The 13788-nt window shown below is 38.0% G+C and overlaps 1 protein-coding gene across 1 annotated transcript in view; it reads right to left on the bottom strand.

Moving 5' to 3' along the window:
* Nucleotides 1–13788, bottom strand: part of LOC150106422 (uncharacterized) — a 766385-nt gene that overhangs the window by 97257 nt on the left and 655340 nt on the right. The window contains exon 44 of the mRNA XM_090392993.1: nucleotides 12326–12520. Coding sequence (XP_090249119.1) covers nucleotides 12326–12520 — 195 coding nt within the window. The remainder of the gene's footprint in view (nucleotides 1–12325; nucleotides 12521–13788) is intronic.

Here is a 13788-nt window from a genome sequence, read left to right as displayed (position 1 = left end):
GTATTATCTTTGATGGATAGCATGGATTTGCTAAAGGGAGATCATGTTTTAGTAATCTACTTACTTATTTACTTGCAATAAGGTGACAGCTTCCTTAGGTAGAGGAGAGAGGGATACACAGTAGTATACTGAGATTTCACAAAGGCTTTCGATATATTACTGCATGATAAGTTGATAGTCAAATTAGAGCGGATGGGGTTGGATATTAGATTAGTGCAGGGGATCGAAGACTGGCTATCTCATAGGTATCAACAAGTTGTGTATGAGGGGGAGCAATATACTGGAAGAGGAAAGGCACTTGTGGTGTACCTCAGGGGTTTGTTTTAGGACCATTACTGTTTAACTTGAATGGTAATGATATTCAAGTTAATGATATCATAACTTGACAGTAATGATACTGGCAAAGATTTGAATGAGATATTCAGTTGTTTGCAGATGATGAAAAGTTAGGGTGAACTATGAAGAGTAGAGAAGATGTTGTGGCCTTACAAGAAGAAGTGAATAAATTGAGTGAATGGGCACAGGAATGGGGATACGAGTTCGATGTTGTGAAATGTAAGGTTTATTAAATTTGGGAAACAAAGATGGGATATAGAATTTATATTTGGTGTGAATATATTGTCAGAGGTAGAGGAAATAAGAGATCTTGGAGTGATAGTGGATAACGATCTGAAATTTAGAGGATTGACAAAATTGTAAGGACAACAAAAAGACTTCTGAGAATGATGCAGAGGACAGTGACTTGTAGAAATAGGGATAGTCTTGTTCCATTGTATGAGGCTTTGATTAGGCCACAAATGGACTACTATGCACAGATTTGTTCACCTGGTTTTCAAAAGGATGAAGAGATGTTGGAAACAGTCCAGAGGCAACTGACTAAGGTAGTTTCTGACCTCTGGAATATCAAATAGGAGGAAAGGTTGAAAAAATGCAATTTACAGTCTAGTGGATAGAAGGAAGAGGGGAGATGTGATAGAGATCTACAAGTTAGTAAGGGGTTGTTGTAGGATCAATGTTGGAGAGGTTTTTAGGCAAAAGGTGGGAGATCAGAGAAGAATCAGAGGTCATCCCTGTTGAAGAATGACATTGTGGGATAAAAATGGGAATAGAGTGGCTGATGCAGAGGACATAGTGGAATTGTTCAATGTACACTTTATTGGAGTATTTCATCCTGGAGGAGTAAATTTTAATACTAGAGGGATAGGGCAGATTCAAGGTTTAGAGGTGCAGGAGGAGAGTGTGTTCTAAATACTGAGTACTCTGGTTGTCAGTAAAGCTGTGAGACTGGATGGTATTTCACCACGAGTTTTGAGAGCATGTGCTAAAGAACTGACAGCACCTTTGACCTGGCATTTCAATGAAAGTCTGGCTGCAGGAAAGGCACCCAGGGAATGGAAGGAAGGTAAGATAGTGCCATTGCATAAGTGAAGTAGCAGACTGGAAATATCTAATTATAGGCCAGTTTGTGTGTCATCAGTAGTTAAAAATTTGGAGAAATTAGTGAGGAATCGTATACAGCATTGGGCAGATGAGGGTAATGTCATCTGTGAGTCAACATGGACTTGTGAAGTGGCGCTCTTGTTTTAGCAATATGCTAGCCTTTTATAATAAAGTTATAAGAGGAGTAGATGAGGGAAAGGCATATACTGCTATTTTCTTGGACAGCAAAGGCATTTGATAGGGTGCCACATGATAAGCTGATATTTAAGTTACAGCACACGGGTCTGGATGGCAGATTGGTCAACTGGATTCAGGATTGACTGTCCGATAGGTATCAGAGAGCTGTGTATGGTGGAGAAGTTTCAAGGAAGCAGAGGTTTAAAAGTAGTGTCCTACAGGGTTCAGGTACTGGGACCTATATTGTTTAACCTTTATATCAATGACAATGTTAGTGGATTGGAGGGGGAGGATATTCAGTTGTTTGCAGATGATGCGAAGCTGGGAAGGGTTATTAGTAATAGTGCAGATGTGGTAGCCCTGCAAGAGGATTTCAATAAGCTAGATAGTTGGACAAATGAATGGGGGTATCAGTTTAATGCAGCAAAACGAAGGGTCTTCAGGTTTGGGACACATTGATGGGATGCTGCATACTCTATGGGAGGAGTTAAACTGGAGGAAGTAGGAGAGACAAGAGATCTGGGGTTGATGATTGATAGAAATCTGAAATTTAGGGGACATATTGCAAAGGTAGTGAAGGTAACACAAAGGATTGCTGCAATAATGAGAAGGACGCTGAACTGCAGAGATGAAAGAGTTATTATTCTGTTGTATAAGACTCTGATCAGACCACACTTGGACTATTGTTCTCAGATTTGGTCCCCAGGATTTGAAGGAGATAAATTAACTGTGGAAAGGGTACAAAGGCAGATAACAAAGATGGTTTCAAGATTGTCCAATGATAGTTATGAGGATCGGCTGAGGGAATGTGGACTGCAGAGTTTGGTGGATAGAAGGAGAGGTGATATGATTGAGACTTTTAAACTGTTGAGAGGTGGTTACAGGGTTGACACTGGGGAGTTCTTTCACTGTTGAACAGTGATGACAAGTGGCCCTCTCTGGAAGATAAGGAAACTGAGAGCAAGATGGTGAGGAGTGGTTTCTTTGCATGGAGGGTGGTTGAACCATGGAATGCATTGCCTGATAGAGTGGTGAGAGCGAGAACAGTCAATGAGTTTAAGGAGTGGTATGATAGACTGTGTTTCCTAGGAGGGACCTCCTACGATGAGTCTTGATAGGCTCTGTTTCTTAGGGAAGGACCCCCCCCCCCCCCATGATGAGTCTTTTGACTACATGGAGGCCTGAATAATAATAATAATAAAAAAAAACTGTATAAGGAGGTTGTGAGCAAGGGAGTGAGAGGCAGGTTTTTTGGCATGCAGAGTTGTGAATGATTGGAATGCCTTGTCTGAGAGTGTGGTGTGTGCAGTGAATTTGAGTGTGTTTTAGGCAAAGTATGATGAGCTGTGTGTATGAAAAGGACTTCCTAGATGAGTCTGACTCCATGGGGTCTTGGGTAATAATAATAATAAGTTTAATGTCTTTTATTTTGTTTGTAAAATCCTTAGCGTTTTATATAAGGTGACGTGTTTCCTAATGTGGTGCTGGTAGACTAGATATTTACAAAGGTAATATCTGGCATCTAAAATGGGTCTAAGCAAAATGTCTTATGGATTTTTGAAGAACTGTGTGTGTGTGTGTGGGTGGGTGGGTGTATAAACCCACAGACACATGCATAACAGGATATTTTTAAGTAATTTTTTCTTTAATTTCTTTGGACCAGTTACAAAGATCTATTATTAAGTTGCTAGTCTTATAATAAATTGTCCAACTTGGGTAACTATTTAACTGTCAGTATGTGTTGGTATCATTAAGTAGATCATTCATCTTTTTTGTATATTCATTTGAATCAAAAATTCTAGTTGAATTTCCTTTGTCAGCTTTTAACCCCCCCCCCCCCAACTGACCATGATGTCTAAAGACGTCCAGCTAAATCTGGATATGATTCTGTAACAACCATTGAATAGCATGGATAAGAAGTGCAGTTTGGTCACACTATTTCATTCACCTCGGCCGGTAGGAGGTTAATATTAGGATGTTATGCTTTTATTTTTTAAAATATCATGTTGAAAAGTTATAGTTGGTCTTTATTAACTATAATTAACACAACCAATATTTGGATTATAAGACCATAGGTTTAATACATATATGTACAAATTCATCGACTAGTTTCGCTAGCAAAACTGACTAGCTTTGTCAAGACTAAATGGTGAAAAAAAATAATAAATGCAAAAAAATGAATGAATGCAGTAACGGTTTACAACGGTCAGACAACAAAATTGGAAGGCACCGCGTGACATGGTATGCGTGAAGCGATATACTTCAATCATAATTATAAATACGTGTTACATAGTTTTTGGCATACTGTAGTTCCGCTAAACTTAATGAGTTAATAAGATTTTTCCATATATATCCTTTAATATTATGCTTTGGTTTCTATTAAGGTTTTTTCCTGTTCGTAGGACTACTGCAACTTCTTTAAATATTCGACATTTGTAATCTTCCTCCATGTATGGCACTGAGCTGTTATCCCAATCTATAGCATGCTTTAAAGTTGAGAAGTGATGCGCCAAACTTGAGGTGTCTTCTGTTATGATTAACGTCTCCAACATGTTCCTTCTGTCTAATTTCTAAGCTTCTCGAAGTTTGGCCTATGTATGATAGTCCACATGTACAAGGTATGCTGTGAGCATCTACATTTGAAAAAAGGTACACTGTCTTTAGGAGATCTTAGATAGTTTTTAAGATCCCCTAAAGACAGTGTACCTTTTTTCAAATATGCAGGTGTTTATAGCATACCTTGTACATGTGGACTATCATACATAGGCCAAACTTCGAGAAGCTTAGAAATTAGACAGAAGGAACGTGTCGGAGACGTTAATCATAACAGAGCAGACACCTCAGGTTTGGCACATCACTTCTCAACTTCAAACCATGCTATAGATTGGGATAACAGCTCAATGAGATACATGGAGAAAGATTACATATGTCGAATATTTAAAGAAGCTGCAGTGGTCCTACAAACAGGAAACAACCTTAATAGAAACCAAGGATATATGGAAAAATCTTATTAACTCATTAAGTTTAGCAGAACTACAGTATGTCAAAAACTATGTAATGCGTATTTATAATAATGACTGAAGTCACGCATACCATGTCACGCGGTGCTTTCCAATTTTGTTGTCTAACCGCTGTAAACCATTACTGCATTCCTTCGTGTTTTTTTTTTGCATTTATTAGTTTTTTCACTGTTTAGTCTTGACAGATCTAGTCAGTTTTGCTAGCGAAACTATTTGACGAATTTGTACATATATGTATTAAACCTATGATCTTATAATCCAAATATTGGTTGTGTTAATTATTTTTAAAATATCTTTTAAAGCATTTTATTCAGCATTGGAGATATTTCTAGATGAAGGCTTAAATTGGTGGCCAAAATTAGAACAGGATTAGAATTGCTGCTAAGTTAATTCTTATTATGTGACACCTCCAAGAAGTCCAAAGACTCATCGATGAAGGGCACCTACTGTACAACTCTCCATCTCCACCACTCAATCTACCAACTACAACGAACCACAACTATCATCATCATCTACACCAATACCATCTACCGCCCACCACTACTAGTATTTTCACAGACAATCGCAAACATCCATGCCCACAGCAGGATTTGAATACACTTTGGATTCAGATACACTAACCACTTGCCCAACCAGGCTGGCATGTGATGTCTGCAGAATCTTTAGGAATTTGGTGTAGGTCCTTCTGTCAAATGTGGGCATACCTTTGTTAGACATTGCAAAGGTGAATCCTCTGGCTAACATACTCTGTGGCATTTGGGAGAGAAGACTGAGGAATAATTGATTACTATTTTGTCTGCTGGAAGTGTTGTTTGTTGATGAAATTTACCTTTTAAGAGATTATTAAATTTCTTTTGTAACATAATATTCTGTTTTTCAGCAAAGTTTTCTGCTTCTATCTCTTTAACACTTTATTTTTTTGTAAATAATAATAGATTTTTTTTTGTTCTGAAGCGATTTTTCATTCTTGGAAACTTTAAAATAATGTCATTGTCTCTGCATCTCTTGTGGAAATTTAGTCTGGTCAGAAATATGTTTTGTTTAATATGCAACCTTTCAAATTTTGCAAAAGTTACTAAAAGCAGATTCATCATGAGGAATGGGTAATAATGACTGAAATTCCTGTAGCTTCTTGTATTCATAAGTTTTAATTGTTGGTGTAAACCATGTAAAACACTTAATCAAATTACTAGTTTTGTTCAGTCTTATTGTGTAGTTTTTCAGATTGAGACAAAACACAAATAAAAATAGGTATGTTACAAAGAGAATTCTGAATTATAAACTGGTATCATTTAATTCATTCAATATGTGACAGATGTTGAATGTAGGAATGAGATATACAGGTGGTATAGTATAAGATATAGTATACCTTGTTTTGTAACCTAATTCATTAACATGTATATTCTTTATGTTACTGCTCAGAGTTGATTTAAGATAAGGCCTTGGTTTTTATTACAATGGGTCAGACATCATATCATCTTACTTGATTCCTTAAATTAACATACATAATTAGTGAATTCTATGTATTGCATTTTTGTGAGTTGCCAGTTGACCTGATGGTTTCAATTGGTTGCATGGAAAGGTAATCCAGATTTGTATGCTCATTTCTTTTAATTTTTGATATCATAATCCTATTCATAGAAAGGTATTGCCAACAATATCAGACTGGATGCAGCCAGTGTTCTTACCCAAGCCAAACTACCAAAAAGCAACCTATCAAAAGAAGAATTCAAAGCTCTGCAAGAAATGAAAATCATCTCTTATCCGCTCCATTAAAGACCAGCCACTTGCCTAGATCTACCTAGAGTATATCAGGTCCCTTGCAGTTGCAAACTTTCCTACTGTAGCCAAATAGGCAGGACAGCCAATATCAGGATATCTGAACATTTTATAATGGATTGTATTATTATTACGTAACACCTCCTGGGAGTCCACAGACCCATCAAGGGAGGGCATCTACACAAGTTTCCGTCTCCACCAACTGCAACTACCTTCATCATCTATGCCAATGCCATCTACCGCTGACCACCACTACTGCTATTTTCACAGACAATCACAAACATCCATGCCCACGGCGGGATTCGAACCTGTGGCCTTTTGGCTGGAAAGCAGATACACTAACCACTCGGCCAACCAGGCCGGCTATTAAGTTATCCTTTGTATCATAATTTTCATTATCATTTGTATCATTATCAACACCTCCAGGGAGTCTAAAGACCCATCAAGAGAGGGCATCTACACAAGTTTCCGTCTCCACCAACTGCAACTACCTTCATCATCTATGCCAATGCCATCTACCGCTGACCACCACTACTGCTATTTTCACAGACAATCACAAACATCCATGCCCACGGCGGGATTCGAACCTGTGGCCTTTTGGCTGGAAAGCAGATACACTAACCACTCAGCCAACCAGGCCGGCTATTAAGTTATCCTTTGTATCATAATTTAATTTTCACGTCTCTCTTTCAATATGGCCCACAAATTTTCTATTGGGTTAATGTCAGGAGAGTTACCTGGCCACTGAAGCAGTTGGATGTTGTGATTTCTGCTGAGTTGTTGGTTTTTCTGAATCTACAGGACCACTCTTTTCTCCAATATTTTTATGTATTGGTCATTTTTTATCAGACTGCCAACAAAAACAAGTGATCCTAGACCATCATGTGTAAAACAACTGCAGAACATCTTTTTAGATAGGTGATTAGGAGCTTGTTGAAGGTGGGCAGGAGAAATCTTCTCAGCTGTTGATATGCAAACATAGGGTACTCGCCCTCCTTGGACAAAGAAATGGCTCTCATCTGAGAATATGACTTCCTTCCACTTCGCAAGAGTCCAATCTTTGTACACTTTTGCCCACTGGAGGCTCTTTTTCTGCATAGCCTATGTCAAAAGTTATTTCTTTTTTTGGTCTGCAGGTAGTCCTCCCTGCTTCCAACAATCTTTGATGGACTGTCATGTCAGAAACATTAATCCCACTAATTGCCAAGTCTGTATTTAAGTCTACAGCAGACAATCTTGGATTCCTTTTGCTTTTCCTAACTAGTAAATGATCTTAAGTGTAGTTTTCCTTTTTCGCCCACATTTTCCTTTTCTGTCAAGAGAAAAGGTTAGGTTAGGTTAGGTTAGGTTAATGCTTAATATGAAGATACATCCATATTATAGCTGCACAAAATGAATAAAACACTGTGAATGTCAACTTGTTTACACTATTAATAAACATCGTAGAGACAATTAAAACACACAACACTCAACCAAAAACAGTAAACCAAAACCAAAAATTTGATGAAAATTTGGCTTGTTCAGATTAATTTATTTGCTACTGCATTACTGAAATTGGATATAATCGAAGTTGAAGCTAATAGCTACTCATTTATTTCAATTAAATAATATTTTATTTTAAGAAAATATAGTTTATTTTATATCATTTATTCTGATGAAGAATATACATAAGAGCCACTACCTCCTTGAACAGAGCTGATCTGGCACGATGGGAGCATGGTCTCATGCTGTCAATGCCACACCCACATCCTCCCATCAGCTTGGTACAACTGATAATGGGATTCATCAGACAACATGACCCTGGTCCGCTCTACAGAGGTCCAGTTTTGATGGTTTCGACCAGGTGCAATGTCCAATGACGAGCTGTCAACAGTGGTACACAAGTAGGATGTCAGCTCCCACAGCCCATGGTATGCATGGTACGCCATACTGTTTGCTCACTGACACCACTTGGTCCTCCAGTATTGAAAGTGGATGTGATTTGTGCCACCATTGCCCTGCAGTTGGTCTGTATGAGCCTAGACAGGTCTACGTCAGCCTGGTCATCAATGGAATGTGGTTGGCTACCACTTGCTTGCTGGGCATTGGTATGTCTGTTGATGGTATATGCGCGGTAGATCCTTGATACGGTTGCCCACGAGAACTCTAGGATTCTTACCACTTGGGGGATAGAATGATCCATCTGTCTTGTGGTGTTAATGCTTCCACAATCAAAGTTGCTAAGATTGCCACATTTACCCATGTTCATCGATTGCGATACAGTGTTGAGAAGTCATGATGTCTACCTATTTACCATCTGCGTTCAGTTTGGGCATGTTTCACTCTTCATGGGAGATGCCAGTATCAAATTCCACCACCCCTTTTCTTTTTTTTTCTTTTCCTTGAAATTCTTTCTTCAATTTTACTGCTTCAAACTGGTTTATGAGTTCATGATAGTTGCCTGTCTTATAATTCCACATAAATTCCTTCTTTAAGTGACCAGCTTGATACTTCTACATGCTTACTCATTCTCCAAGTAGACTACATGGTCACTTTCACCAACTGACAGGAAGTATAGCATCTTAGTCGTAATCAGAGGATCTGATTACGACTAAGATGACTATGACCAAGTCCAAAACTGATCTGCATGTTCTCTCCACCATATTCTGCCTAGAGACACGAACTTTTCATCTCGCATACAGGAAAACTGGCCTAGGAAACATACACGATATACAGACAAAAAAAATATTATTAGTGAGCATTGTGTGTTTGATGGTAGTAGTGGTGTCATAGTTGATGGTGAGTTGTGTATACGCTCTCCTATGATGAGTCCAAGCACTCCTTGGAGGTATCATGTAAAAATAACAATAATGCTTTCTGACACTAACATTTTTGTCCTCTTTGTCACTATCAATCACAATGATACTATTTTGCCTTGGATGAAAACCACACTTCTTTGACACAATTTTGATATTCACTCTTTAACATTCCTGTTAACAAATCTGTTGGTCTCGTGGATCAAATGAATAGCATTTTTGCTCTCCAACCAATAGGGCATGGGTTTGAAGTCCACTTGTGCACATATGTTTGTGGATGTTTTGTTTTTAGGGAGAAGATGAATTTCATCACATAGTGCAAGACCACTGTCTCATTTATTACAGGCTTAAAGTGGCTTGAAAAAGTTCTGTGCTTGATCTCTAGAGCAAGGTTTCCAGATTATGTAAAAATAAATAAAACAAATAAAAAAATAACTTGGCAATCCATAGTACTAATATACTGTAGGTTTGCAACATTTTGTAGGTGGGAGTCACGTGAAAGACACACACACACAATGTTGTACAAAATCATACATGTTGAATTTCATAAACAATTTCTTGGCTCTCATTAACCTGTTATATCTCTATATAACAAGTATGACCTTGCCTCTTATATAATGCAATTAAGCTGTATTATGTTCATTTTAAGATCATTAAAGTATAATCTTAATTTATGAAACTATTCACAATACATAGGTGTCAGATTTTTGGGAAAGACAACATATAGTGCTTTCGTAGCGTAATTGGAAGAACTGCGGTACATTGCGCCCTTCGACTGGAAAAGGCAGATGTTTGATTCTCGTCTTCACGAGAGGAATCTTTATTCTTGTTGAGAGGCTTATACGCTGGTTAGACATAATAACTAATATTTAAGGAATTGACAGCGTATACTGGAAATATTGATTAAATAAACTTTAATATACACTTTCCGATATTTCGGCGAACGTTACGTTGCCATCTTCTTGGGAACTTACTAAAAAGACACGTGCACACAAGTACTAATACAACAAATGAGACTGAGGCTAAGACGCTAGCGTTTTCCTAAAGTCCTGATGGTGCCCCCTGGCGGGCTATATTGGTAGTTCTTGGCCTTTGGGCTGAAGTTCTTTTGATAAAAGTTTCCCAAATTTGGGGCAGTTTCATGCATCCAAATTTGTTGAGGTTTGGCATGTTCCTAAGGGCCGAGGCTGATTCCATGAATAGTCTTTCATACTTGAACTTGCTGCGGTGTATTACTGTGGCTTTCTTCCATCTTATTCTGTGGCGAGTATCCAGAGCGTGGTCTGCAAGCCCAGAGTGGATGTACTGGTGAAATCGGATGTAATCCTTGTGTTCTGAGATTCTGATATTTGCTGTCCTGCCTGTTTGGCCAAAGTAGGACAGTTTACAGCTGCAAGGGACCTGGTATACACCAGGTAGGTCTAGGGGAAGTGGTTGGTCTTTGGTGGAGCGGATAAGGGATGCCAGTTTTCTATGTGGTCTGTAACAAGTGGTCAAGTCATGTTTTTTTAAGATTTTATTGATTTTTTCTGAGGTGCCTCTGATGTAGGGAATAGTGATGGATTTAGAGTAATCTTTTTTGTGAAGGGAAGGGGGTGGTGGGTTGTGGATAACTGGGTTAAGTATTTTTTGGATTTTTTGGAGGGGGTAGCCGTTGGCTGAGAAAGTGTCACGGATGTGATTTAGTTCAGTGGTTAGGGCTTGATTATTAGAACAGATTATTTTTGCCCTGTTGAATAATGTTTTAATAACTCCATATTGTTGTGAGGGGGGGGGGATTGTTGGTGAATGTATCTGCCTGTATGGGTGGGTTTTCTATAAACTGAGAAAACCAAGGTTCCATCAGGTTGGCGGGTGACTAGTGTGTCTAGGAAGGGGAGGTTATTGTTTTCCTCTTTTTCCAGGGTGAATTTGATTCTAGGGTGTTGGTTGTTCAAGTGTGTTAGGAAGGAGAGGAGTGAATCCGGGCCATGTGGCCAAATAGCGAAAACATCATCAACATAGCGAAGCCATATGGTAGGTTTTTGTGGGGCTGAGTTTAAGGCTTTCTCTTCAAACATCTCCATGAAGAAGTTGGCCAAGGGTGGGGAAAGTGGTTCTACAAACAGATAGAGGGGACAGCCATGGGTTCACCACTTTCCCCACCCTTGGCCAACTTCTTCATGTTTAATATTTAATCTATATTTCCAGTATACGCTGTCAATTCCTTAAATATTAGTTATTAGAGAGGAATCTTTATATAGTTTTTTAAGCGCCTCCGTAGCGCAATTGGAAGAACGACGGTACATTGCGCCCTTCGATTGGAATAAGCCTAAGTTCGATTCTCGTCGTGACGGGAGGAATCTTTATCTGGTCGATTTCAATCGATGGTGAGTTAGCAGGGTTTTTTCTCCCGGAAACTCGGGTTTTTCATCCCGCATACATACAAATCGGCCCTTCAGAACACACGCAATTTACAGACAAAAATTACTAGTTGTGGTGGTGTTGGAAGTGGGCGGTAGATGGCGTTGATTCGTAGTAGAGGTAAGGTGTAGAGACAGTTGAAGATGTCCTCCCGCGATGAGTCTTCGGACTCCTTGGAGGTATCAGGAATAATAATAATAATTAATTAAAAAACTAATTAATACTTCCTATATTTCGGTAATGTTACATTACTGAAATATAGTATTAATTAAAGTATACTATACTATACTAATTATACTATAATATTTTACTATAATTAAAGTTTTTAATTAATATTTTAGTATATATTGTCTTTCCCAAAAATCTGACAGTTATGTAGTACCAGTGTATAAGTTTATCTACAAGAATATTCACAATATATTTAAAGCTACTTTCAAGAAAAATAGACTTCTAATCACACAAATAAAGATTTCTTTTTTTATTCTAGGGCTCACTTTAGGGCCTTGTTTAACTAGTCGACTTCCCAGAAATTCTGTCATGTTGTACCATTTAACCAACTTATTCATTATCGAAAATATTAAATACTGTGTAATGATTTAAAGACATATTGAAATAACTGAATCATTGATTTTGATGATTTTCTGTACTTCCTGACTACATGGTAGTTAAAAGCTTCTTAAAGAATATTTTTCCAAAATTATGCTAACTTACATCTGCTAACTTTTTTAGAATAAATCTTCCTTCTCCTTGCCAGTGAGCCTGAGACTCCAGTGGATGTTCATCAGGATCTAGAATTCTTTGAGTTGTTGATTTTTCTGAGATCTTTTTCTCCCATCCTCTTTGAACCTCTTCAATCAAAACATAATCTTCTACAAATTCTCCAGATTTACTGACTTTTGCTAATGCCTGAAAATTATTTAAAAATATATAAAGAATACGTATGTTTGGTGATCAGAATCTAAACATTATTAAAAGCAAACTGCAGTTCTTAGAACTGATTTTATTAATAGTAGTAGTAATAGCAATAGTTAATGAATTGTCAGTTTTTTTTTTCCCAAATTAAACAACTAGAATAAAGAGAAATATTAAACAGCTCATCAGAAGTAAGATTTTTTTGTACGTTTATTTATTTATTTTGTTACAGAATTATAATTACTTAACCATAACTTCATAATGTATTAAAAGATTTTTCATTATTTATAAAAACTGAGAGCTTATCAATTTACGAAAATACAGAATGTTATAGGATAGAGAAGAAACCATTACAAAATGAAAGCTAAAATATTATTATCACTCCAAGACCTCCAGAAGTCAAAGACTCATCTGGAAGGTCCTTTTATCACTCACTCACTCACTCACTCACTCACACACACACACACACACACACACACACACACACACACACACACACACACACACACACACACAGCTCATCATACCATGTCTTAAACACACTCAAACTCCTTGCAGAAACCACACTCTCAGGCAAGGCATTCCAATCATTTACAACTCTGCACGAAAAAACCTGCTTCTCACTCCTCCTACTCACACCCTCTTTATACAGTTTCCAGGGATGACCTCTGGTTCTCCCCCTATCTCCCACTATTTTATGTAGAACTTCTCCAGCATTGATCCTATAACAACCCTTTACCAACTTTAGGTCTCTATCATATCTCTCCTCTTCCTTCTGTCCACCAGACTCTTCCTCAAACTCGACATTCCAGAGGTCAGAAACTACCTTAGTCAATCACCTTTGGACCCTTTCCAACATCTCTTCATCCTTCTGAAAACCAGGTGACCAAATCTGGGCACAATAGTCCAAGTGTGGCCTAATCAAAGCCTTATACAACGGAACAAGAATCTCCCTACTTCTACATGTCAGTGTCCTCCACATCATTCCCAAGAAGCCTTTGTGTTGTCTTCACAATTTTGGCTATGTGTCCCCTAAATTTCAGATCCTTATCCACTATCACCCCCAGATCTCTTATTTCTTCCACCTCCAACAATATATCCTCACCAAGCATAAATTCTGCATCCCATATTTGTTTTCCAAATTTTAAAACCTTACATTTTGCAACATTGACCTCGCATCTCCATTTCCGTGCCCAATCACTCAATTTATTCAAGTCTTCTTGTAAGGCCACAACATCTTCACTATGCTTCATGGTTCATCC

This window comes from Typopeltis vanoorti, chromosome 5 (genome assembly GCF_054136105.1).
Source record: "Typopeltis vanoorti isolate ZY-2024b chromosome 5, IOZ_Tvanoo_1.0, whole genome shotgun sequence".
Lineage (NCBI taxonomy): Eukaryota > Metazoa > Arthropoda > Arachnida > Uropygi > Thelyphonidae > Typopeltis > Typopeltis vanoorti.
Note: the sequence above shows the minus strand (reverse complement) of the source record. Positions and strands in the feature narration are given on the sequence as shown.